This window comes from Aythya marila (assembly GCF_965140915.1).
Source record: "Aythya marila genome assembly, chromosome: 1".
NCBI classification, from domain to species: Eukaryota; Metazoa; Chordata; class Aves; order Anseriformes; family Anatidae; genus Aythya; species Aythya marila.
In genome coordinates, this window is record NC_139042.1 from 27529457 (window position 1) to 27556190 (window position 26734).

Genomic DNA, 26734 nt, shown 5'->3' on the forward strand with positions numbered 1-26734 from the left:
TCAGAAGTTAGGATGAAAATCTTGAGATAACTCGTAATGGAAGAATTTCATTGCTGTGTTGTTGTCTCTGGTGTTCTTGCACCTGCTCTCCTGCTTTTGATTTCCATGGCTCGAGCTGTCCTGAAGACAATGCAGACCTGAATAGTCGGTGTAAAATTTGATTTGGTTCCTCTGCTTTCTCAAGCAGTTAAGCCCCGTTCTCACTCATTCCCAATGACTGAAAATGAACACCAGTGAGCAACGGGCCCGTGCTCCAGTGAGGTGTGCTCCTACAGCCCACATCCCGGCGAGACCACACCAGTGAAGGGCTAGGGAAGCAGAGTAAAGATCACAGCCAGGTGAAACTCACCTCTGCGTGGCGGAAATCAGCTGCACTGTGCCCTGTGTTACACTGTGTCTTCCTGCATGTTGTTGTGCTCCACGTTTGATCACTCATTTCTCAGGGGTCTCCTGCGCCGAGGCTCACCACGGCTGTGAGTACGCCTCGCAGTGCTGTAGCTCTGCAGCTGACAGCTCAGTGCTTCAGGGCAAACACGCTGCACACAGCCACATTCACCTCAGCACAAGAGTAGTAAGTAAGCTAAGCAGTAAGTGCTTTAGAGGGCTGATTTCCAGCTCATTTAAGTCAATTTAAAGACTGGTTATGTTTGATTAGCTCTGGTACACAAGCACGGACGTGTTCTAAAAGGCTTTCAGAGGCACTTCGAGCTGACAATTAATGGGAACACGGCGCTGCTGCTGACCCTGCTGCCTCTCAGCACCCCCAGAGCCAGATCCTGTGCTCTAGCAGCAGCTGGAAAGCGTCACCCACCGAGAAAGCTGCTCCAGCTGCTGAGCCTGGCTCCGGCAGCCAAACGCTGAGGTGCTGGCTCCTCCCTTGGCCCTCCCATCAAAATCAGTCTCCATCTGGGAGAGTTTTCTGAAGGCTGACAGTTCTCTGCCTGAGCCTACCTTCCCTCGTTCCATCCTCCACTGCCAGCACCTTTTCTTTCAGTGACTGTGCCCAGCAGCACTCCCCTTCTCCTTGCAAACTCTCTGAAGAGGCTGAACCCTAACAAACGGCAAGCAAATTCTCTGAGTCATTCTCGCTGGCCCGAGCTCTGTCTCTGTTGTCAACTGGGGCTTCAACCCAGCTCTGAATACTTGCAGCAGTGTGTAATCGCCGATTTTTTAAGCTCTGATTTTAAAGCAGGAAAAAAACAACGTAACATTTGGGCTTCACCTTAAGATTCTCTGGGAATCATCAGACATCAAGCCCCTATCCTTTGTGTTTGCAAACCTGGTGTTCATGAAATAAACGTGCTGTTTGTTGGTTTTGTTCATAATTTATTTTGAGCTTGCTGCAGTAGCATTATTGTCCATTCGTTTACACACACAAAAAAATGAAATGCTTAATAAAGGCGAAGACGCTTACAGAAAGGCTGTGGGATGAAACACTTCTCTTCCTGCCTTTTACAGGTGCCGAAATGCTCCAATAACATTTCTGAGGGCTAAAATTTGATCATTAGTTTTTGTTGCACTTCCCAATAGCCTGCTCTTTTCTACCCTTTTCCTGGAAATATCTGCACATCACTGTATTTTCTTGGAATAAATACTGGCAGAAAGAAAATATCAGTCTCGAGTAATGAAAAACACCCCCTCAGTGTTAAGTTCTCCCCAAATGTTCAGTGCTTGCACTTTCAGCCGACCACAGCACCACGAGACTTATCTGAACAGTTACAGCCAATCAACACAGTTCAATAATGACCACAAAAATGATGGAAACTGCTCACAACTTGGGGTTTGTGTTTCCTAAATGGGAAAGGATTCACTAATTGGGAGAGACGTTTGAGGATGCTGGACGACGGATCTTTTAGGATACCATTATCTATGAGCATGAGGTTTCCACAAGGTGAAAAAGGCCAGATCAATGGGATTTGTTTTGTAGGATGTATGAAATGTGACTGCTTTATGCAGTAAACCCCCGTGGGTTATTCCCGTGTCATGCCTTCACTGGCACAAGCTTTCCCAGGGTATGACGTGCGTACTGTTAGGTACATACATACAAAAAAATAATTACACGGCAGCACTTTCCAGTAACGAGGAAGGAATGCGTTCCCGCAAGTCAGACTTTGGGAATTCCCTCCTTCTCCAAGCAGAGGGAACACAATTCCCACTGCTCCTTCCCTCGGAAGCCGGCAGGCTCTGCAGATCCTCTCCCGCATGCGCCCCTCCCGCAGGGCTGCACCGAGCCCCTCACTCAGATCACCAGCTTCTCGATGCTTAAAGTACTCGTTTCGTCCTCTTCGTTCGAGCCAAAATACCCGGGCAGGTCGATCATCTGTTGCTCTGCCTCGGTTAAACCGAAGGTGGTGTTATCATAAAAGGCAAACTCAGGGTCCAAGGGGAAGCTCTGGCACTTGTCCTTTCGGTACTGGGCGGGGCTGATCGTTAGGCCCCTCTGGTAATTATCTTTGCCAGCTGAGCCCGCTTCCTTCCGCCACTCACCTTTGGGGTTGGGCGAAGGGCCCCGCTTGCCCCGGCCGCCCTCAGGCTTTTCAGCTGCCCTCTCCTGCCCGGCAGGCTGGCGGTCAGCAGTGGGATCCGTTTTCTTCCCCGGGGGACATGCCCTGTGGTGGCACTTGGTGCCGCGGCCCTGCAGCTCGCTGTGGGGCTGATCCAGCTTGTCGCCAGTGGGGTGGGCGCTCCTCAGCTTCGGTCGTGCTCTGTCTTCCAGGCCCTGCTCCCACGTTCTGGTCCTGGGGTTGTAAAGAGGGGTCTGCCGGGGGGTGAGGGTGGACATGCTTCTCTCCCTGAAGGGCCTGGCCTTCTTGGTTTCGTGGAAGCTGGCCGTTCTCCTGAACTGCGGGTTCCTGGGGCAGCCCCTCTCCGACGCCTCCCCTCTGCTGTCCTGGTGTTTGAAATGAGCTCTCCTCACCAAGGTCTGCGTGGGGCTCAGCGCGGGATTGGCCTGGGAGAAGGGGAAATCCAGCCTCAGGTTGCAGCCCTCCGCCGGGAATTTGGGCTGAGCAGCCGGATGGTCCAGAAACGGGGACTTGAGCCGAAATTTGTTGGCCACGGCCTCCTCTGGGTTCTCGACACTCAGGGGAAGCATTGTGCTGGCACCAACAACCGTGTCCGTCAGGGGGTTCTGAGAGACGTGGTACACCTTGGTGGTCTCGGTCAGGCCCTTCTTCTTCATCTCCTTCAGCTGCTGCTGCGCGAGGCGGTAGCTGAAGATCGGGGGGATTATTTTTTGGGCATTCGGCTGAAAGCTCTCGCTCCCGGAGACCTCATCTTCCTGGGCAAACTGGAGGCTTCGCCTGTAGGTCAGAGGAATGTTAACGGGGGCGTCCCCTCCCTCGGTGAAGCTGTCCCGCTGCTTGCTGCCCTGGCAAATGTTCTCCTCGTCGGAGTTTTTCCGAAAGCCGGGGGAGTGGACGGAGTTGCGGCGCACAGCGGCGCTGCACTTCTGAGCTTTGCAGAGCTTCCTCCACAGGGTGATGAGGACGGTGGCAAAGATGATGAACAAGCACAAGGAGATGCCCGTGATGGTCACGATGTTGTTTGCTTTCTGGTCCTCTCCCGGCTGGACAGAAGGCGGGGTGGAAGGCTTGACAGCTGTAACAAAGAGCACACACGTCTGTCAGCAGAGCTGCAACGTCATCAGCATTTGGGTATTTTAGGATGGCTACTACAAAGCAAAACTAATTAATACAGTACAGTAGGATTTGCTCATTGTAAACGACTTCCTACTGATCACTTTGAACTGGCAGGAACAGATCACTCACTTTAAACCAAGGGACTCGTAGACCTTCCAGATGTAATCGTTACCTTTGCCTGTTCTGCCCTTCCCAGAAGACACTCCTACATTTGTGTAAAATGGGATAATAATACTTGCCCTCCTTTACAAAGTACATCGAGATCTCCTGGTGAGAAGTGCTGCAAAGGGGTAAAAATAACCCTAGTGATGCTAGTCGTCCAGGTATCACTTCAAAATTATTTTTAGGATGGCTTAAGGAAGTGTGAGAATTATTGACTTGTGAGCTCTGCAGTTTGAAGCGAGCACTGGCAGTGGCAGTGGAACTTTTCAGAGCAGCCATCTGGGGGTGCTTCTTCAGCTGCTGCCCGGTGTTGGCCCCCGCAGAGGACAAAAACCTTTCCAATGATCAGAAGGATCCTAACTGAGGTCCTACTGATGTGGTGCCGTGGGCATTCTGGTATTAGGGCTCTTCTGTTGTGCACTGGAGACTGATCTTCGAAAGGGAACACTCTGCTAAGTGGTAACAGCAACAGCTCAAAGCTTTTCACGGCCCTAGTTAAACCTCTCACCTGTACATCACACCACATGTGGGTGTCAAGAGACGGTCATAAAGCTGTGAGCTCAAACCAAACCACTTCACAACCTTGCCCCAGTCCCTAGTTTTATCCAGAACCCACAGCTTCCCATCAGGGTTACGGACAGTCTATCAAGTGTGCAGGATGTCTTGCACTGACAAACACAGGCCAGAAGGTCCCAGGCTGCTACAATAACGGGTGAGCCGGAGGCCCATTTCTTTGAGTCAGGGCTGTAAGACGGCCCCAAGACCTTTGAAAAACCCTGCCATGATCCTAAGTTTGATCTTCACGTCACTCTGAGACATCAGCACAAAGAACAACGTCGCTGCCTGTTGAATATTTTCTGAGGGTCCCTAAAACTGACACTCAGCCCAGAGAACAAGGAGCACTGCTGCTCCGAGCTCAAGAGAGAAGGCAGGACCCACATTTGCCCTGTTCAGTAGCGCCGGTGCAGAGCAATTCATTCATTGCTCACCCTTCTCTCAGCCCCCTTTTCTCTCAGTTATTTATCAAGGACCCGGTTTTCTATCTGTAATGCACACTGTGCTACATCACCCGGAGTAGAAAGTTAGCAGCAAGGTTTGAACCTGGATGTAGTTCCCCAGGTTTGCTCCTCTTGCCACCCGACCTCCCGCTGCCCTCGGGCCATTCCCTGCTTTCCTTTCTTCAGCCATTTGCTCCATCTGCTGGACTGATGGCTGCAGTGAGAGCGGCGCCACAGCCTGCTCCGGGAAGGGGTGGGCAGCTGGGGGAGTTCAATCAACCAGCCACTTCAGGATTTCTTGACCCCTCTGGCAGGTGATACAAGGCACAGAGCAGGAGAGCTCAGTAGCAACTCTAGGAAAACACCACCTAACCCGTGGATTTTCTCCAGTGTCACTCACCTCAGCACTCTGATGGAGATTGGCACAGAAAAGACAGGCGGCCCTAGAGCAGGGTATGAGCTTTAAACTGTGCCCCTAAACATCTGAGTTGTTCCTCTCTGCTGACACTTGCAGCTTGGCAATGTAAGCAAACCTGCACAGCCAGCATTTTCTAGTGATGAAAAGCAGCAGAAACCTTAACAAGGATCTGTTAAAACATCTCAAGTGCTGCACGAAAACTGACAAAATGCAAAATCTGCCTCGATGGAATATATTCTGCACACCCTGATTGCCTCCCATCCCCACCCCTGCCAGGCTGTGGCACACGAAGGCACTGGAGCCTGTAGATCATTCAGTTTCTGAGCAGGCAGACCTCTGGGCTCTCCCACCAGAGCAAAGAAAATTTGAAAGGTGATTACGAAGCAGCACAGGAAACAGAGAAGTGGCAGAGCAGATTCAGCTGGAAAAAACAGGAGGTCCTGTGCTGGAGACACCGGAGAACTTCTCAGCATCAGCTACTGTCACGAATCCCACCATACCACGCGTTTCAGGAATTACACACATCTAAAGCTCTTTTACAGATAGTCTCAGTGCTGGCAGCAGACTTTTCCACACCTGTTCCAAAGTACACCGAAAATACACGCCTCCTCTAGTTGCAAGCCAGAAAATTACATTTTTAACAGATTTCCACTGCCCGGAATCTTTAACCCGTGATTGAGATTCTGTTCCCCTGGCCCTGAGATCTCTCCCAAACCCTCAGCCATCACAAGGCCGGTGACAGCAGAGCTACGCACCCAGACAATCCTCCAGGGAGCAGGAGGAGGTCTCTCTCGGAGGTCCAGCGCAGCCTGGGTTCGCCGGCGAGGAGGTGAGGCACTCTCGGAAGCGCTCCCGGACTCCATCTCCGCAGGTGACGCTGCAGGGGCTCCAGGGCTGCCACAGGCTCCACGTCTCTGCAAACACACAAGCTCACGGCAATGAGGAACGCGTCCGCCTCCCCCCTAAAGACAAAGAAGGCATCGAACTGTCTCCTCTCATTCAAGAAAAGCAATAGATAACCCAACAACGCAAACTGCAAGACCAAAAGAGCAAGAGGATCCAGGGACCTGCTCCCGTTCCCATCAGTCTGGGGCACGGCTCCCGCTTCTGCTTTCCTCTCCTCGCCCCGCGCGGCACTGCAGGAGCTGCCCGCAACAACAGCGGATGGAAATTAACCCACAAATCTTTTTAACAGCTTCCTAATTTATATATTCATAAAGCCCAATCCCTACCTGACAAATACTGCTTTTACAGCAGAACAGCTCCACTAACTCGAGCGTTAGTTACTCCTGATTTGTGTGATTGGGAAGGGAGGAGAAGCCTACGAGACCTAATGAAGAGGCAATCCTGCTTTTCCTCTTTGTGATCTTCTTAGCACACAAACGTGTTATTGAGTCGTTCCTCTGACAGCTTTACGGGTCCCTGTTGCTTTATTGCTCATACAGAGGCAATTAACTCCAGATGAAATTTCACAGGTTTATTTGTTTTACTTTAAGCGGAGGCAGGCTCAGGTTCTGATGCCAACTCGGATGCTGTCGTGTTTTAAATGCAATCCCTTTTTTGCTTAGGTCCCATACTCATCCTGTGCTCAGCACTCAAACTTCAGAGCAGTGAGGACCCCGAGATGGAAAGGGACCATCCCTGTGCACACCTGTGACGCTGAAACAGGACAGTAACTTAAAATCCCAAAACAAGGGACGAGTCCAGGTGAAGGACAGGTACCCTGGGAACTGTCCTGTGGGTCAGTCCACTCAACGGCCTGGCTTTAAAATGTATCAGGAAGAAAAACAACAGCCCAGTCGCTCCATTTCCCTGCTCGGAGGTAAAACAGAAAATCCGATAAATCACAAAAAGCAAATTAGATTTCTCTTCTTAATAATTTATGGTTGCTACTGCCAACACGGGTCATGATTGATTTTATTAGCTAGTTGCTTTGCTGCTGGGATGCCACAGCGCTGCCCATCAGTGAGCAGTTTGTGATGTTCCAGGACCAGACAGTGCTTGGTGACTGGAAATGGCTTTGGGATTTCACCTTCTATTGTCTGCTCTATTCGTAGCGTGCTATTACTTTTTAAAGTCCCTAACAACAAATAAATACAGGCGTTATTTAATAAACGTCACACTGTAACTGTGCTGGGCCCTGCCCTACAAACTTTTGTGGGCACGCCAGCGTGAAGGAACGTCCCTGCGAGCAGCGTGAGAGAACCTGCGGGGCTCCTTGCCCGCACGAAGCCACCCACGTGCCTGGCAGGATGGGGCCCGGAGGTTTTCAGCTGCCAGCCAGGGCTGTAAGGCACGTGCAGGCACGTCGGTGAGGATGCAGGGTGGAGAAGGTCTGCCTGGCCTCACACACAGCACGGACATCGATAGCCAACCGATCCCTCTTCCAAAAGACCAGCAGCTGGGGGTGTCACCATGTCCTTCCTGATATCACGACGGACTCCAGCGGTGCCCCCACCCCTGGCAGAGGGAGGCTGTGAGCTTTAACGTACATTTAGGCTGGGTCATTTTCTCATTTTGATGTCAAACCGATGACGTGCCTGTTGCTCTGAGGCACTTTTCACTGACTTCAGCTTCAGCAGAAGGCGCAGAGTTCCTCAGCTCTTGGCATCCATAGCTCTGGGGCAACGATTGTGCGCCTTCGGCAGCAGGCGAGCAGGAAATGCTCCAGCTCCCGTGAAAGAGGAGATTTAAACCCTGCAACCCGCTCTGCAACCTCCTGCAATTACCAGCATGTGAAAGAAAATGAAGCGTAGTTGATTCTCCCCCAAGGAAACGAAATAATTAACCTCCATTTAAGAGAGACAGATCCAAAGCGCCAGGGGAAGAAAGCAGCCGGTACGTACTGCAAAGCAGCTCTAAGAAGTGTCAGCTTTTCTCACAGGCAACTGAGGAATCAATTATCGACGTGAAGATATCTAACTGATGAGTTAAGTTTGGAAGAGCTGGCAGATCTGCCAACGGGAAAGATAAACGCAATTAACTTGTGTTAATTGGTGCTCTGCGTAAGCAGCTCTCCCCAAAATCCTCTGTTTCGGCCTCGGCAGGGCCGTGAGGCTGCGGTGCTGTCCCGCAGCACAGCCGGTGCGGGATGCTCGGCATCACCCTGCCACAGCAGGTAGGTCGAAGCACTCCAAGACCAGTAACGTGGGATAAAATCACTCATTATTTACAGGCCCATGCAAAAACCTGCTAGCCTGGGGGCCTGCAGGCTACGTATAGAAGCTGAGAGCAGTTTCTAGGTCCTGCGAGCAGGCGTGGTGGTGTTTGGGTAAGAGCTGGGAAACAAACTGTCCTTCTCAGCCATCCCGTGCTCCTCCGTTTGCCTGGAAAGAAAGCCCGGGTGCACTGAAACGGTGGCATGCTCCGACAGGTCGCTCATTTGGACAATGAAAGGCCGATCAGCCTCTTGAAAGAAGAAAACCCAGACTCTGCCTGGGCTAATTACAGTCTTTTCCCCACAGACAACTTGAAAAATCGCAGGGGCACTGTCTGAAATCTTTTCTCAGGAGCTCTCCTGGCGAGTCCCCAGCACCCCGTTTGTTCCTCACATGCCGGGGATGCGGAGATGAAGGATTCGCTGCCACAAGCGGAGCAGGCTGGAGCACAAAGCCAGCCTCCCTGCACCAGGCTGCTTCTAAACAAATGCAAGGCAGAAATGGATTGAGGCAACAGAGCTAATTGGTTCCCAGATCCTCGTGCAGATAGCAGGCAGGGCTGATTCACGCCGCCTTCCGCAGGGAACAAGAGTTTGATGCAAGCCTTGTGCCCACGCCCGGCCCCTAGATACTCCGTACTGCACACGCAGGGACTGCTGCTCCCTCCAGAAAAGCTTTTCCTACCTTCTTTCCCTCTGCTGGCAACAGCTCTGCTTGTGCCCTGTGGACCTTCCCATGTATTTTCTGACAGATAGCAAAAATCAGATGGGAGAGAAGGCAACAAAACTCATCCCCGCTGACAGCGAGCGCAGCAGGCTTCGTTAGGATTTACACCGGGGTTGAAACTGCTCTTGGGAGTGTAACTAAGAACTGTAAGAAAAAAAATAATTCATTAACACTGGAAATACGAATAAAATGAGCCTGTTTATATGGCATAGCACTACTAATTTTATCAGAGCCATCCCGACTGACTCCAGCCAGACACCGAGCAGGACGTGGGACATCGTCCTGAGGAGAGCCCAGGTCCCACTGCTGGGGTCGCTCCAATCCCAACCGTGCAAAGCACGGGCTAACGGGTTGAAACGAATGAGGGCAGAGCCACGCTTCTGCTGCTGGCTAAAACGACCCAGCAGAGCTTTCTTTCTCAGACATTCAGCTCATTCAGTCAGACGTGGGGAAAATCTCAGCTGCACGGCTCCCTCTGAGTCACCTCCGTGCCGAGGTGAACGAGGTGACTCACGGCGCTGTTATTTCTTCACAGGTTCCCCAGCTGCAGTCTACAGAAAGCTCCACGAGCACGGGCTCACGTTTGATAAACGCACTCCCTATGTTGAATAGATTCACAGCCTTGGAAAACACAGGGTTGTGGGTTTTTTTTTGGTGATACTTGATCTGAAGCTGACGGCCCCTGCTGGAAGAGCTGCTGTTCTGGCCTGCCCAGGGTCACCAGAAGCCTTCTCCTTCCTCCTCCAGGCACCAGACAGATTCCTCTTCCACGGGCTGTCCCAAGCCTGCCAGGGATGAGGGATAAAGAGCTGGATCGACGAAGGGTCAGGAAAATAACTGATGCCCGATCTATGGAAAGCAGGTGTTGCAAAATCACCTTTATCTCATCAGCTGTGGTTTGGAGGAAGATAATTTTAATGATTTAGGAGCTTTCATCTTTTACAAGGGAGTATCTTTGTTTCATAATGACAGAGCATACGCTAAACAGAGGAAGAGCTGGCGGAGTGACAGGTTTGATATGCAATTGTCAACAGAAAATCATCACTGAGCGGGAATGCATCTGGAGAGATTTCAAAGGGATAAGGGTAATGTTTGGTGCTACACAACGCCTGCCTCGGTGACAGGAAAATAAATAGAAAATCGTTATTGAGACAATATGTCGCTGCTGTGATGGCTCCAGGAGACAGCGCAACTGCACGGGGCAATGTGGGCTCCGTGGCAAGTTAGGACAACTCACAGAAAGTGGAGAAATCAGCCAAATGCAAAACGCAGGCAGAAGGAATAGAGGCTGTACCCGCAGAATAGGCTGCGGAACTGAAAGGTCATGTGCAAGAACAGCTCAAGGCTTTCCAGGGTGAAAGCGACGGCAAAATCAGCTAGGGCATCTGTGGGAGTAAACGCAGAGGAGCAGGAAGCAGGGAGCTCGGTGAGAGTGCTACTGCTCCAACGGCATCAGGGAGGAGGACGGTAGAAGATGACACCCAAACTTGTGTTGTCAAGTAAAAAGGATTGCTAAAAGGAATGGAAATGGGGCCCAAAAGAGCCAGAACATTAATCAAACCCTTTCAGTTAAAGCCTCGATCTGTTCAGCTTATCAAACAGAACACTGAGGTTATCTGGGAGGACCGACACAATTTGGATGCGCCAACGCCTTGCGGGGGAAGCCGATGGGTAGCAGACAGCTGCCTCGTCTGGCAGAGAGCAGCAGAGCAAGAGCCCCTCGCTGCAGGCTGAAGCTAGATGAGCTTCGTTAAGAAACGCACCTCGTTTCCTTTGCCCTGCCACAGGGCTCAGGAAAATCCCTCCTGCAGCCCCCAAAGGCCACGGAGGTTCAGGAGGTTCGCCCTGCTTCGGGCTGCCGCGCTCCACCCCAAACACCCCGCTCCTCTCGGTGCTGCCTGGGGGCTTTGAAGTCTCACGGATACGGCCGCGGAGGCAGACGTGCTGCTAATTAATTTCGGGTTGACATTTTCTTTACGGCGACGTGGTGTCGCTTTCATCGGCTCCATCGACGTGACACTTCCAACTTGCCAGCTGTTGACTTGAAGGCGTTCTCCACGAGCAGCCTGACTCCTTTCGGCTGCCGCTGCGGGGATGGGGCTAACGTGCAGCTCCGGGAAACAAAGCGACTCGCGGGCGTTGCTCAAGGTGGATTGCAACAATTAAAACCAGGCAAAGATCGGGCGCAGAAGCGTAGCTGTGTCATATCCTACTTATTCAGGGCAATTAGCTAGATAGTATCTGCGTGCCATATAAATACCACCCAAGCACAGAGAAAGAAAGAGAGTTCTCTCTTCCTTTTTCCTGGAGAATTATCTCGATGAAGGAAGCGTGCTTTCATTTTTAGGTGGACTTCCCTGTGCCAAAGACCGAGAGTGCCAACGGACAACACAGAGATGGAAAGTTAAGCTGCAGAGAAGAACTACGTACCCGGCTTGGCATGTGCTGAAAACAGAGGTCATTCCTAGTACAGAGCGTTAATTAAAGAGCTCACAACGTCAGAATTAATGAAGTAGCACAAACCACACAACGCTAGAAACCTAGTTTAGGTAGGCTGTGTCTGGCCCACATCCTGTGCTCTTGGTCTCCTGATCATCCCACTCAGAGGTGCAAGGACCCTGTTTTGGCTCGAGCTGCACTTCCTCTGCAGGAAGCCCAGGGTGGGGATGCGCAGAACACATCTCCAGCCTTTCAACCCAAGCTCTTTGAAGCGTGCCCATGGGAGAGACTAATTCATAACCTAGGGATGCAAGCCTGCTCCAGGACTTCAGAGCATTTACTTTTCTCTTCCAGGATGTGGGCAACACAACCTAAGCCAACCCCAATCCCCTCATGCACACGCAGCCCATCCCTTGCTACAGTTTCCTACAAACCAGAGGACATTTGGCTCCTCTGCTTCCTCTGCCATGCTACGGTGCTTTGAAGACCCCGCCAAACCACGGACTACTACCCCCAAGAGCCCATGAGGCTACACCTATGTAAGTTGTAGAGATAAAAAATAAAACAGGACTGAGAAATGGGCTCAAGTTCTGTCTTGTGACCACCTTTAACTATGATCAGTCCTACTCCTGGACGTGGTGTTGGCTTCTGCCAACCAGCCCTCTCCCAGAGCATGCCTGGACACAGCCAAAGGACTCCACAGACCACACAGACTCTGTCCCCACACAGCAGGTTGTATGAATCTAATATTTTCTTGGAAGAAAAGAGCTTAGCTCTATGGATGTGACCCACAGTGTGGCAGGTGGCCTTATGGGTCAGGAAATGCACTGTGGCCTGTTTTAAGCAGCAGCAGCAGAAACATGGCTTGAAAAGCTGCTGCAAAGCCCCTCCAGCTGCCCAACGGACACAAGAGTGTCTTTCGCTACGGCCAACTCTTGATTCATGTCATCAAAATTTGTCTATCTAGCAGGTAGGATTCTAAACTCCCACAGCAAACAGGGTAGAGCCAGGAAGGAATTCAGCCAGGCAAGGATTCAGCCCCTGTATCTTCTCTGCCCATCTCAGGATGGGATGAATCACCCCTGGGAGATGTCTGCCTCTCTCAACTAAACAGCGAGGCAGCTACTTCGTGTTGGACATTGGGCTTCTAGACAGTTAAATGCAGTACAGATGTCTCCAGTGGGCCAGATCTACTGTGGTAGCTACTTAAATCACTCAGAAAGCCAAGTTTCAGCTTTACTGGAACTAGATAAATCCATCATTCAAAAGGTCCCAAGCAGTTTGGGTTGGTACTTAGCCTTAAATTTACGTAGTTTTGAGCTATCACTGTGCCATTTGTTACCAAACGTCCTTGTGTACACCTCTAAACAAGTCTACTCCATTTTGCTCCCATCTGTATATGCCTTTACAATTATTTTTGCCAGTGCAGAAGACCCAAAAGGCAGTTATTCAATAAGAGACACTACAATCAAACTGATTTATCGCTACCCATGCTGGCTGGGAAGAGTGCTGATTCCTGCTAAAAGAAAACAAACGTCGGTACAAACCCATATTCCTTTGGATCATCATACACTCCTTAACTCTGGGTGGGAAATGGCTTCGGTTTGAGAAATTATAGAGGTCAAAGCAGTATTTGTTCTTCCCCACGTCAAACAAAGTGCAGTTAAATTCTGTCCTGTTGTCTCCTGGGTGAAGGGTGTTCTCATAGAGCCAAGATGTTCTTAGAGTGGGATGCCTGAGAGCCTCTTTATAGACGACGATTTTGCCACCGCCAGACGTGCACGGTGGCGAGACGACGAAGACCTGAAGCAAAGTTCTGCACACCGCTTCTGGTGCCACAACCAGTCTGTACCCGAATTTGTGGAGGAGATCTATGGGTCCCATGGAGGCAATAAGGGAACGTGTCGCTGATGATTTCAGTAAGACGGTGATGTAAGGTTCTTGACCAAGAGGCGGGCAATCAAACTCGACCCACTGGGAGCTAGACAGCGGGATTCCTTTGCTAGTTCTGACGCCCAGCATCTCGTCAGAGCTGACTCTCCCTAGTTCATACAGGGCACTGGTGAAGATCACCTCCAGCGACACCGCCGTCTTGTTCACGGCACACAGGTGCTCGTTTGTAAAAAGCCCAACCTGAAGGGAGCTTCCAGGCAGCTCCGAGGTCCTGTTCAAGTCGATGTGAAATACCGGCCACTCCACGCGGAGGGTGGGCGCTCCTCCACTCGCAGCAGCACTGCTATTACCGCTGGGAGAGCCCATCCTGAACAAAAAGTCCCCGGCACTCATGAAATAGAAACACTCAAACTCTACCACCCCCTGGGACTGGTTGACGGGAAGCTGTTTTCTTGCGATGATCTCGTTGGTGCTGGCATCCAGCAAGAGGATGGAGAGGTTCTCTGCCGTCACATTCCCACCGCCGTAGTGCCGATATTCCACAGACACCGTGTCGTTGCTGAAGGCTACATGACCCGGGCGCTCCAACAGGAGGTACTCTGCCTCACCCAGCACTGAAAGGAAAACAGCGTTAAAAAACAGAGGCACAACTGATTGCTTACGTAACTCGCAGAAGAAAATACATATTTATAAAGTGGGTATTTAAGAAATCGCGCTCAAACTTTTAAAAGGGAATCAGATCACCAAAAAAAAAAGTTGTAACTAGAGCAATTAAAGCTCTTTGTGCAGGGATGTGATTTGGAACGGCTCAAAGTTCACTGTAGCAACACGCTCAGGAAGGTTAAAAACGAGGCTTCAAAAAAAAAAAAAAAAAGAAGCATTCACAGAAAACGTCATTTCGAGGGATAGACCATGCAAATCTCAACTTCTTTCACTCATAGATTCCTAAAGCCCACTTCACAGGGGCCAGCTGTTCTACTTATTTTAACAAAAGCAAAAAAGCAGTAGTTTCTTAATACAGAAACATGAAAAATGTCCCTCAAATTAAATAAAATAGAAAGCCTGCATGATGCTTTTTGAAGCCTCTTCTCTTGCTCTGTCTTATGAATCTTTCATTTTGCTCATTTGCATCACAGAGACACTTGAGTGAAAGAGCTGAAAATAACAGTGATGGTGACTGCAGCACTTTTCTTGTCTCAGATGTGGTGCAACATGTCTAAATGACATCACTTCATTATAAATGGCACCGGCTTTTTGAACGCACTTCTTGCATGACCATGTTTGTGCAGGTTGCCAAATTATCCCGAGACATGCTGTAACTAGTGGGGATAGATGATATCTGAAGCACTGGATTGAGAAGATCACATTTCTCTTCTCAGCTCAGCTAGCTTTTCTGCATTGCTTGAAACTTAAGGATTTCAGACGTAGAAAGGTTACCCGAAAAATGGGAGCTGCATACATTTACTCCAGATACAGAACGTGCTGTGAGACATCTTTATGTAATAAATCGTCTGGAAAAAGGCTTCTGAGTCTTGGATGGAAGGTGCTATCTATCTGGAAGACTTCAGCTGAAGCAATACTTCAGTAAGAAGTATCGACTAACAATACTTTGACTTGTTCAATCTGTTACATCTGTCTTCAGATTACCTCTCAGAAAGCTGTGCTGGAAAAACACTGCAAGTGCCAAGGCAAGCACTCAGCAATTGGGAGCAGCAGGACTCATCTCACAGAATACAAGACAACTACCACTGCAAGCTTCAATTTGACTTCGTCCCCTTGGATTCACTTTCCTGTCAGCAGAGAAAATTTTCAGGAAGCAATTCATCTGAGCAGCTGTAGCCATTTACATCAGCCTGCACCACAGCAGCCTATTACTCTTCGCCAGCTGCAACGGGCGGCTAAAATAACCAGCTCCAACCACATCCCTGATGTCTGAAGGAAGGTTGTAGGCACGGCCTTACACATATAAATCATGTGTATGCCCTTACATACATGTGCTGTAAGTTGGCCTTTCATTTGCATGAGTCAATACCATTTTTTTCCACAAGATCCTGCTTCGTTTGGCAGATGGATGGTGCCCGTTACCAGAGGGTTCTTTTAGTCTCGTCCTTCCATGGGTGGCCCCATGTATTATTGACTGCACGCCATCCCAAATCCATCCTGATAAGACAGAATTATTCACTTCCCCCATGGACTCTTCTGTTGTGCTCCTATCATAGTGTATGGGTATATTAGAAATATTTTGTCCCTGCAATGGCCCTGAAAGATGAGGAAATGTCACCATCCTTTAGTGTGTTAGGAACCAGGGCACAGACACAAAGGTGAAAACTTGTCAAATATCAACTCAACAACTACCTGGGCCTCTCCGAACTACCTGGCCTTTCTCACTTCTGTGCTGGGCGGGCGGCTGAGCACTGGCCCAGGCTGCCCAGAGAGGCTGTGGGGTCTGCTCCTGGGAGAGCGGCACAAGGCGCCTGCACGGGGTTGGAGCAGAGGGCCTCCAGAGGTTCCTCACAACCTCAACAATTCAACTCCAGCAAGTTCTCACCCTTCTTGCTCACCTCCAGCACACCAGCAAGGGGAGCAGAGAGCACAGAACAAGCACCTCCAGGGCCTGACATTACAAACACGGGGAAAGCTGCTGCCCTGGGCAGCACAGTTGTTTGGCAAGAGGAGCCAAAGGGAGCTGGAGCATGCTCCACCCCGCAGAGAGGTTTGTTGTTAACTCATCTGCAAGGACTTACATATGGACCAAGTCTGACCACATCCTCGTACAGGCAAGAAAATGCATGTTCCAGAGCCTCGTGAGCTCTCTAACATGAAGTTCCCACGCCTGCACTAGAGTTTCCAAGCGAAATGGTTGCAAGTTGCTGGGTTTTTCTTTCTCTGAACGTGGGCAAAATGATGCATTTCTCTACAAAGGAATTGGCCAGATTCAACTTGGCTGAGATGTAATAAGGGAAAAAGAAATCAGGCCATGGCAAAAACCCAGCGTGAAAAATTTCAACTTCAGGCTTCAGATTTTCAACAAAATCCCTGATGTGATAGTAATGAAAAGCACTGATGTTTACACCTACCATTCTCCTCTCCTTACTCAGTTGCGCTATTTTTTATTTGGCCTGGCCCACACCAGCAGAAATAACAGCGCTGTGTGCGCGTGTGGGAGGACTGGAGAGAGGCCAGCGGACTGCCATGTAGCTCCCATCCACCCTAATATGGGTCACTTGGGAAGTGAGGGAAGTGAACATTCCTGCAGGATGCTGTTCCAGCACTGCAGAGCTCTGCCTGGCACCCCTCAGGTCACAGCACCCCTTCTCCCCTCGTTGTTTAATAACACAACTTCACGCTCACAGGTGGCCCACGTGGCAGTTTTCCACAATGCTCCACAAGTCGCCAGCCAGAAGCAGGCAGCTTCCACCGTGTGCTCCTTCAGCTGCCCTCCAGCCTCCTGTGCGTGCACGGCTCTGTCACAAGCCAAAACTTGGTCCCGGTTGTTTGGGCAGCCAGTCAGGGGCAGCCTTCAGTGCGTTTGTATATTTTCGGTTGCCATTACAATGGTCTCTCAGTGAATGGAGTCTGGCTGTGGCGCCAACAACCTGCCAGAGGAGCCTTTGCAAGAGCTCCCTCTTCAAAAGATCAAAAGGAAAATCCTTGTTTTTCTTCTGAAGAGTGAGAATTATTATTTGAGGGTGCTGTTCTGATATTTATTTATTTTTAATTGTGTTCAAGCCAGCTTGGGTTGTGATGTTGGCTTGTCAGCCATCAGCACAACAGAGCTACGAAGAACAAACACATCAGAAAAACTGATAAGAAATGAGAATACTGAATACTGGTTTGTTGTATGCTAGAACCTTTTTTTTTTGTTTGTAGCATTACAGTGATTTTCCACAATATACTTGTTCAAACACAGTATTGGTGTAACATTTAGAAGAATATGAGGGAAATAGTTCTCTAAACAGTATGTACACGTGATACTCAAAGATGTGTACTCTTTGGAAGTTATTTTCAGAATTAGGGACTAGCTTTTCACTGGAAATAAGGGAAAAGATGATGCACCTGAAGCTTGCAACAGAGATTTAGCTCTTTAACTGCACCTTTTAATTACTCACTGTGCCACTCTCTATAAAGTTCCCAAACAATAGCTCTTACCTGTGAGTCAACTAGCTGTGAGTGCCTGCAGGACTGGCTCACCAAGAAGCCGTGGATATTGCAATCATTCACCTCACTTTCTGGATTAAGTGAATTCAAAACTTATCTTCACTGCGTTACCCACTCGGAGCACTGTTCTTAACTTAGCTAGCTAACTTTGTTTTATTAAAGCAACACGTGGTACTAAAAGCCACAGACAAGAGTTTCCATTTCTACTAGACTTGAGCTCATCTAAGAGAGGCCAATTCTAGGTTCTTGATAGTGTTCAGTGACCCCTTGTTCTAGAGTGGAGATGGAGCAAGAACAGAGGTACAGGTAGCTGAGCATATTTTCTCACGTACACAAGAAAAGCAAACTGCACGCATTCTTGGTCCATTTCTTTCCATAACACCTTCTTTTAAATTATGAATGTAATTTTTGAAAACGTATTTACAAATTAAGAGTCCCATTTTCAGCATTTCTAAATCACTGTGCAGTAAGGAGTTGATCATCTTTGCAAACCTACCTTCTACTTAGTACGTTCTTGGAAAAGATAGATGCCCTGCCTGGGATTCCCCTCAGACTTGTAGCTGTCTAAGCTAAACGAGGTGTTTAATCTCCCTTGACAGCTGAAGGAGAGAAGGAGCTGCTTTCTCAACCCACACATCTCGCACTGCAGGTGGGTTGGAGCTGCCCTCAAGATGTGCCATTTTGTGACTCAAACAACAGCGACTGCTTCAGACTAGCTGCCTCATTGTGCATGACTGAAATTGAATGGGTATGAATCCCATCCCTTGGCTTCTTAGGTGGTCAGAGGAGAGAACACCTCGCTGTTCTCAAAAGTTCTGTGAGTCAACAGCTAAGGTCCATCAGATGGGGTCTCACACAGTCAGAGGAAGTTGCCTGCACCGTAGATGTTTCCACAGGTTCCTTTTATAGTTAACGGAGAGGAACGGGCAGTTGTATGTTGTGGTTCCTCCCACCCCAGTACAGACACCTAAAATAGTCCTGGCTTCCAAGATACATGTTAAATGTTATGGAATACAAGTCTCAAAAGAGAGCAGAGCTCCTGTTACTGCTTCTGACACAGCCAGCCCCTTGATGATGCGCACAGAAATGTGCTCGTTTATCTTGTTTACTTCTCTGAGCAAATTCACAGCAGGAAAGGTTCCTGCTAGATCCAAAGGGGCAGCTTATGCAAGCCGAGCTGTCTTTTCCACCTACATTATTGCACAAGACCTCGACTATATTCTGTGCAATGGTGGCTTGTGGGACATTTTATTTCAGCAGATACCCTGCAAACAACACTGTCCAAAACCACTTTGTGAATATGCATCTCACAGTTTTCCCTTGAAAGCCCTAGTACTCACCGTAGTCACAGAGCACCACTAACAACAGATTTGAAAAATCTTTCAGCATCTGTTTCATTCTGACCAGTAGGATCCCAGGTCCTTTTACTCCTCATGTCCTTCTTCAGCTCCGAAGTGCAGGCACTTTTTTCAGGAACACCTGAAAGTTTAAAAAATTCAGCTGTGTTGACCTTGCTTCATAAAATCCAAGAAGAAAGACATCCCACCAGTAAGAAAAAAAAAAAAAAAACTACACCATTAATTAACAGTTTTCTCTCATTTACCTAACCATTATTAATACTGGATCGATAGATAAGCACAACTCCTATTTATTTTACATTTTCCCTCTTGAAATGTCAAGTCCTGAGACAGAACAGTAAGGACCTGTCACAACAATTTACCTTTGCACTGCAGTAACTGCTGCTGTGCATGTCTTACATTAAGATCAACACCCACAACTGCAGAATAAGTATTTTATACAAAATGTAACTCTGACCTCAACACCTGTAGATACTGCGGGTTTATTGCTGCTACACAATTCAAACTGCCCTGTTTTTTGGGTCTAGTAATATTATTTAGTTATCTCACAGGCTCTGTAAAAGATCTGTAACTGCTTTTCATGTCATTCAGACTGATCTGCTGGAGAGAGTGCTAACTTCCAACTTTCCCTCCATCATTTTTTTAAGTTTACATTCTACATAGCATTGGTTATGCCAACAAAAATAGAGAACCTTTTGAAAAAGGTTTCACAATTTTATTTCAATGTGCTTTAAACCAGTCGTTACGAGTCTCATAGCAATCATATAAAATGGGCTGGAAGCAGAATGACAGCAGCAAAACCAACAGTTTGCTCCAGAAACAGAAGCAAGAGAGAATCTAAAAAGAGAAGATCGAGCTCAAAGGAGTCCTTCTCAAAATACGAGAATTGCTCTCTTTTGTATTGTACAGGAGTGTCTGAAAGTAAGCCTTACTGTGCTTACCGCCACTCAAACATGCAAGAAAATTCTTGTTCAGTTTACAACCCAATTTTATGAGAGAAAACTGGCACTGGAGCACGCGTAAGTTAGGAGAGAAAAAAAAACTGCAGAACATAAACATAAAACGCAAGAAGTGGGCGTGACAAAGATCAGGTATGTTTTCAGGAATCACAAAAATAATGAGATATTTCAACAATAACATCGAGTTATTGACCTAAGGGTTGTTGACCTAAGATTCAGCCATTGTGCTATCTGAAAGCTTTTTAAATTGTTTTAGCTTCTTCACCCATCTTCTCTGTGCCAATTCTCTCTCCGGTTTCTCACAGACACTTAATTCAAGTGGTTGGAGAGTAATATCTAAGAAAAGATTAACAGGAGTATGCACAGCCTTGCCCAGCAGAGGCCCATTACAATAATAGCTGTACGTATTTACTGGGGAATCATCACCACCTGGCCCAGGAACTTGACAGGGCTCCAGAACGATTTAGGCAGTGAGGGCGATACCCCAAACACCCCCAGTTTCATTCCCTGTGCTGTAAATTACAGGAAGACAAACCTCGTGGCTCCAGCCAGGGGCAGGCTGATGGCAGAGAGTGGTGGAGGGCCAGCCTGCTCCTAGGGGCTGCTGCTCCCTGCGTGCCTGCCGAAGGGCTGCCGAGCTGGCTCTCCTCTGTGGCACGCGGCACCGGCTACCGGAGAGAGACGTGGTGTCGTGGCGGAGGCTTGATAGGCTGGTGGTCCTAGGATTTAACCATTATTAACCATCATTAACCATTAATTGGGCATTTAAAGGGAAAAAAAAAAAAAAAAAAAAAAAAGAAACAAAGAATAACAGTGATCCAAGAAAGAAAAAGCAGGTTTAAAAAATATATTTGCAAGAGGTGCTTTGGCCAACGGCATAATCACTCAAGGAAAACAGTAAGTAAGTTATATGGCACTGCTTGTAACAGAACTGAACTAGAGAAGGGAAATAAAAATGCTTTATGGGCAGTAATCACAATGGTGCTGGATGCCTTAGTGGGTCCTTTCCATCTCTGTTTTTCTTAGCCGCATATTCTTCAGATGTCTTTTACAAATATTGGTTTTAGACAATCACACGGCATCGGGTAAAATTCAAATCATCTTAATCCGAGCCTAATGAGAGACACAAAGCTAGGGAAGAAGGAATACATCCCAGGGAAGAAAGAAGGAAGATTGAGCAGGAGAATACTCCTGAGATAGCTGCCATACATTTTAATTTGCGCGTGTCAAGCTGACAGATGGAAACGCAGCATGGTTCATTAGACGGGGCACCGGAGTGAGGCGCAGGAGACCTGACTTCTGTTCCTATTTCTGCCACTGTCAGATGTATGATATTAGCAAATCGCATCATTAATCCGCCCCCCCTCCTCATCCCCTCTCTCCTGCTCTGTGTTTTTAGCAGAACTTTTCAGGAGAGGCTCCTTCTAAGCCAGTTTGTGGACACAGCCCAGCACCGGGGCCTGTGGGCATTTCATGAACCGGACCCCAACCCTTCTTCCCCTCTCCCCTTTCATCTGTGTTATCTTGGTTGGCTTAGGAAAAGGCTCTGGCGGGCAGCGCAGGCAACACCCAAGCTGCAACTGGAGCATTTGAAACGGCACCAAAACTAACTTCCATCAGGTGCCTCGCCAAGCCCAGCCCGGGGCTACTTCTCCCTCTGCAGTCACTGGATGCAGCTGGAGCCCCCTAACTTTCCAACCTGGCTGAGGCTCCCCCGAACAAAGCCATGGTTAACATGCATGCACGAAGTCTCCCTGAGTTTTTACACCTTTGCCAGCTGATTTCTAATAGCAGCTTTTGACCTAAAAACTGCCCACCCATTTCTAGCATAGCATTCCTCCTCTCCTTCCCCTCTTTCTATCTCCTTGTGTCTGCTCCTCTCCAGTTTTCTCTCCCTCCACCCTGTTTGGTGCAAACGCTACACTAAGCTTGGTTCACATCTCTTCCCCTTCAGCCACCTTCTTCCTACAATTCTTCCCTTTTTTTTTTTTTTCCCTTCTCAAAAACATCCCACTTCTTCACCTCCTGCCCCCAGCTCTATTGTTGTTCCCCTTCCAGCACCCGCAGAAAATCCTGCCTTTCAAGGCAGACAATGTATCTGAAGTGGTTTCTACGCTATGCAGATCTTTTACCTCGAGTTCATTAACTTGATGAGATGAGCAGCGATTGAACAGAGGCGGCTCTCAGGCTTTGAATAATTGGCTTTTTTAATTTATTACTTTGGTGGACAAGCGGGGACTAAGGCTCTATTGTGTGAGATGCAGCAGGCACACGGCAGCAGAAGAAGATGCTTTCTGTTCCACCAGACGGTATAATGGGCTAACTGGAAATGGAAGACTTCCTCTGCAAAGTGGATTGGAAAGGACAGATAAGGAGAGGATGAGCCATAAAGGGCCTTGGGAATGAAGACCAAGGGGCTCGTGTGTGAAGTAAATGACACAGGAAAACTTCGAGTCCCTGCTCTGCAACAGATTTCCTGTATGGTCTTGGTCTCATCACTTAGCTTTCCTCTGGCTCTTCACTGGAAATAGCACTTCACTGCCTGGTACAGGTATTTTGAGATGAAATCCACCAGGAACTGTGAGGCTTGTAGGCACTGCAGTGTCAGGAGCCGCGTCAGAACCAAAAATACAATTTTATTCACAACATTTTTTCTTCCCCAAATAAAGAAGTAATAGGACAGGTTACATACTGACTTAGTGCCACACACATTCACCTATTCAAATAATACCCCTATTTCTCTAGGTCACTAAAATTAATTATTCTGTACTCATTCTGGACAGTCCACAAGTTTTACAACAACAACAACACCGACTGGATTTATGACTTCCAGTAGGTTTTCCAGCAGTATCAAAGGCCACAGAACAGATCTGATGTTTCACAAACCAGTCAGCTCCTCAGGGTGCCACGACCCGCTGGTTTAGCACAGCTAACCAGTTCCTAGCTCCATCAATGCATCACTCAGCAACCATTCCCCGTTCACTGAGCAGAGGAGAGGCTGCAGTTAATAAGGGACGGTCAGGAATCAATCAGCTACCCCATGAACGAGACTACAGATGCATTGGAGCCTGTATCTCACCCTGACCCCATGTACCCTTGGCCCTCCTCATTGCCAAGCCCCTGCAATGGGTTTTACAAGGGGTTTATAATTTATAAACATTTTGCAGTCACATTTGCAACCTGGAATTTGCACAATTGGGGTTATGCATGAGAGAGGCAGGCAGTCAGACAGCAACTCCAGTCCTGAAAGTCCCTAAATCCTCCCTACGTTTCCCTTGGGGAAGTGGCCAAGCAGCACCAGCAGCGAGGAAGAAGCGTGTATCCGCAACATTTCTGCGAATTTACGGTATTTTATCTGTCCGTCAGCAAAGAGATTAATTATTTTTGCTCGCCGCGCTGCGAGATGAGGCGGCTATTGAAGCCCTACCACCTGCTGGGAAGTTCAGCGCTGCTCATCTCCTCCTCCACCTCCCCACATGAAAGCGGGAGCCCCTCAGGTGCGCGTCACGTTTCATCCCAATCGCCTTATCCCAAATCCAGTCGCTGCTGACCACTCGCAGCGGTCACGGCCCAAACGGTGCCAATTCCTCCCGGGGAGGGATGGGGTTGAGGGAGAAGAGCACGGTACCTGTGTGTGCTGCCTGCCTCAGCGGGGATTTGGGCTGCCATCCTCACAGGCACCTTCCCTTCCTATTTACACATCAGACGGTTTCACGTCGCTGCCGGATAATGGCTTTATTAAAATCACGCGTCTACATTCGCCAGGCTGGATCTGACAGCGCTAGATCTCCCTGCGTGCAGGGGAGCGAATAATTACCTGCTAAAGCCTGTTTTCATCGATATTTTAGGGCTGGGATGACAAAATCCCAGCCCCTACTGAGGACGGCTCAGCAAGCCAAGAGCTGGCCAGCAATGCCCAGCCCCTGAAACTGGAGGGCTACAGCGGAGCGAACACACGGACGAGCTTTACTTTGGAAAACGTGCGGCGAAAATAAGTTTATTAAGCATAAGGAGGCTTGGGGGAAGATGTCCGAGCGGTTAACAAGGAACGCACAGAAATTAAACACGTTAAGATACCTCATACACACCTCGTGGGGTAAGGGGCGAGCGCAGCCGTCTGCTCTCTGCATTTTCCCGTTTGATTAATTAATCATTAATATAATTTTCACGCTTAGGTGACGTTTTTCTGGTAAACCCGACCCCCGCAGAAGTTTACCTTGAGGAGCGGAGCAGCGGGCGCGGTGGCGACGCAGCCGAAATGCCGAGGAATCCGCTCGGGACGCCCTGCAGCCAGCCGCCTCCGGGGCTTCCCAGCGATCCCATACGAAGGCTTTTTTTTTTAATTCATTTATTTTTTTGCCTGAGGTGGTGGTGGTGGCGGCGAAGGGCAGAAGGGCTGCGAGCCTCCCTCCCTCCTTCCCTCCCTCCCTCGGCCGGCGGGGCCGGGGTAAATGGCGCTGCGGCTGGCGGCGGCCGCCGTGCGGGGGCAGCCCGCGCCCCTGGCGGTGAGGCGAGGCGACGCGAGGCGAGGCGAGGCTGCCGGGGCCGCCCCGCACCGCCCCGGCCCTGCCCGCCCCAAGCCGGGCTCTGGAGGCTCCCCCCTGGCCGGAGCCGTCCCGCTGAGGGCCGCCCTCAGCCCGCCCCAAGCCGGGTGTGGCGGCCCCGGGTCCCGCTGAGGCGCTCGGCCCGGCCTCGTGGCCGCGTTTTGTGAGGGGGCTGCGTGAGGCGGGGAGGCTCCGTGTCTGGGGTGCACCTCTCCTTGTTGCAGGGCACCCCCATAAGCTCCGTGCCCTTCTGCCCCATCCCTCTCTGCTCAGAGTTTGAACTGAGGGCCCCAAATGATCTCACCACAGGGACCAGCTGCTTCCAGTGCCCGTTTGCAGCCAAAGTTTGCGTATGGGTGGGTGTTGCTCCCATCCAGCCTGCACAAGTAATGCTTGGGGACTGTTCTGACAGGACACGTTGGTACAGAATGAAATCATCCTCTTGTTTAAAGACTTCTACATGAAAATAATCCATTTATTTTTGCACAAAGTTACGCGTTTATCTCAAGCCACTATCATATTCATTTCCCAGACGTGTAGCCTGTGACTTAAATACATACCTACGGGTACTATCCCCTCACACTTGTAAAACTACAGAAGCGTTTGAAGAGGCACTTACATTGGCTGTTGTGTAAAAAAATCTTCCCCGTTTCAGTAATTGAGCATGGACATGGCATAAAGATTCAAGAGGAAGTAATTTTCAACTTTCTGTGTCCAAAATTCAAACCGAGCCGTTGTTCCTAGTTAACGTCTGTCATCTATACGACCTAGAAAATAAAAACTTCCATAAAATACGAGTCTCCCTGCCTCACCTGAACGCTGAACCAAGCAGCAGGTTACAGCCAGCAGCCTGTATTAGGCTCCGTCGCCCCCTGCCTTCTCACTTTCCCTCGGTTTTGATCAAGGCACGCTCAATATCTTTTCCATATGCTGGCTGCCGTCTGCGGTGCTTGAAGCATCCAAGGCAGACTGCCACCTGCAGTACTGGCAAACACATTCAGAGCAGCACTTGCCGACGAGCTTGGAATATATTCAGGAAGGGAAAGAGTAAATTCTTCGTGTGCCACGCCGATTTTTCAGGATGTCTTTAAACATCTTGATTCGAATAAACCAAATCGTTAATATTCCCTCTTATTCATTCATTTATTTATTTAACACAGGTGTGTGCAGTTTTTTAACTTGCTTTCTAATTCAGCCTTTCTGCTGTCTGTAAATTTTGTTTGATGTTTCAGGGGAGAAGGAATATGCATGTGTGTGCAACCAGTCTAATAGAAAGGTCACAGCATTTCACCATCAGAAGGACACCGCAGAGCATGGGACTGCTTGGTTTGTGCCATGTCCTGTGATTATATCGTTCAACCCCTTTGAACACCGAGGAGCTCCCTGTGTCTGCTCCTGGTTTGTGTGAGAAGCCTGGCAGCAGGAATTCAGCTGCAAACAGTACCACTGGGGAGGAATGGTCATGCCAGAAGCTCATTTCATATTGATTGTTTAAGATACCAAGACGGTTCTGGGTTTGTTTTGAATGAAATTGGTAATAAATCATGCTTGCTAGTAAATAAAATAATCCTATAAAGAGATTACTGATGATAAGGAAGTAGAGCAGAGGAAGCACGTTGCTAATGACTCCCTGCTCGGAAAGTTCCTCTGAATTTCCAGGACTGAAACTCAAGTCTCACTTGCTGCCTATGTTTAACATCTGAAAAAAATTTATGTTGGTGAGTGTTTTGCCAGGCTTTTTTCCTCTATGAACACACTTTTAAAAAATTTAGTCACTAAAAAAAAAAGTAATTCCTCCATTGTAATACAAAGGAGAAGATAAATTCACAAAGCGGGAAAGAGCCTGAAACATGCAGCAAAATGCTTTATTCATATTGCAGTACTTTGCACTTACTATACTGCCTTTGATCCAAGGGTTTTAAAGTATTGTACAAGTTATATGTGTTCTTTGTTTTCTACTCCTGATGAAAAAGGCTTCATTTGTTCTCATTTTTCTGCCAGAGTAAACTGAGATTATTCTTAAAATGTAAAGCCAGAAATGAGATCAAGACTGCAACTCGGGTCACAGTGTTGCGTCTTCATGGCTGCTTTAGACCCATCTCCCCTTTGTGTCAACATTTCCAAAAGGGGATACAGTCCAAAAATAGTGATTAAAAAACACAGATCATCCCTATGATTACATGATAGAAATTGTAAAGAACCCAGAGAACAGAAGGATGAGCACAGGATAAATACACAGAGTACATTATTAAACCCTTTGAAGCATACTGGATTGTGTTT

General features: G+C 48.7%; 1 protein-coding gene across 1 annotated transcript; it reads right to left on the minus strand.

The window, feature by feature from the left end:
• Positions 1-1246: 1246 nt before the first annotated feature.
• On the minus strand, positions 1247-24375 carry THSD1 (thrombospondin type 1 domain containing 1). The gene is made up of 6 exons (XM_082751880.1): positions 24127-24375; positions 20446-20629; positions 18934-19072; positions 13090-14049; positions 5975-6133; positions 1247-3600 (listed from the first exon to the last, which is right to left on the minus strand). Exons 3-6 carry the CDS (start codon positions 18989-18991, stop codon positions 2240-2242), a joined length of 2538 nt encoding a protein of 845 aa, XP_082608006.1. The 5' UTR covers positions 18992-19072; positions 20446-20629; positions 24127-24375; the 3' UTR covers positions 1247-2239.
• Between the last annotated feature and the right edge of the window lie 2359 nt (positions 24376-26734).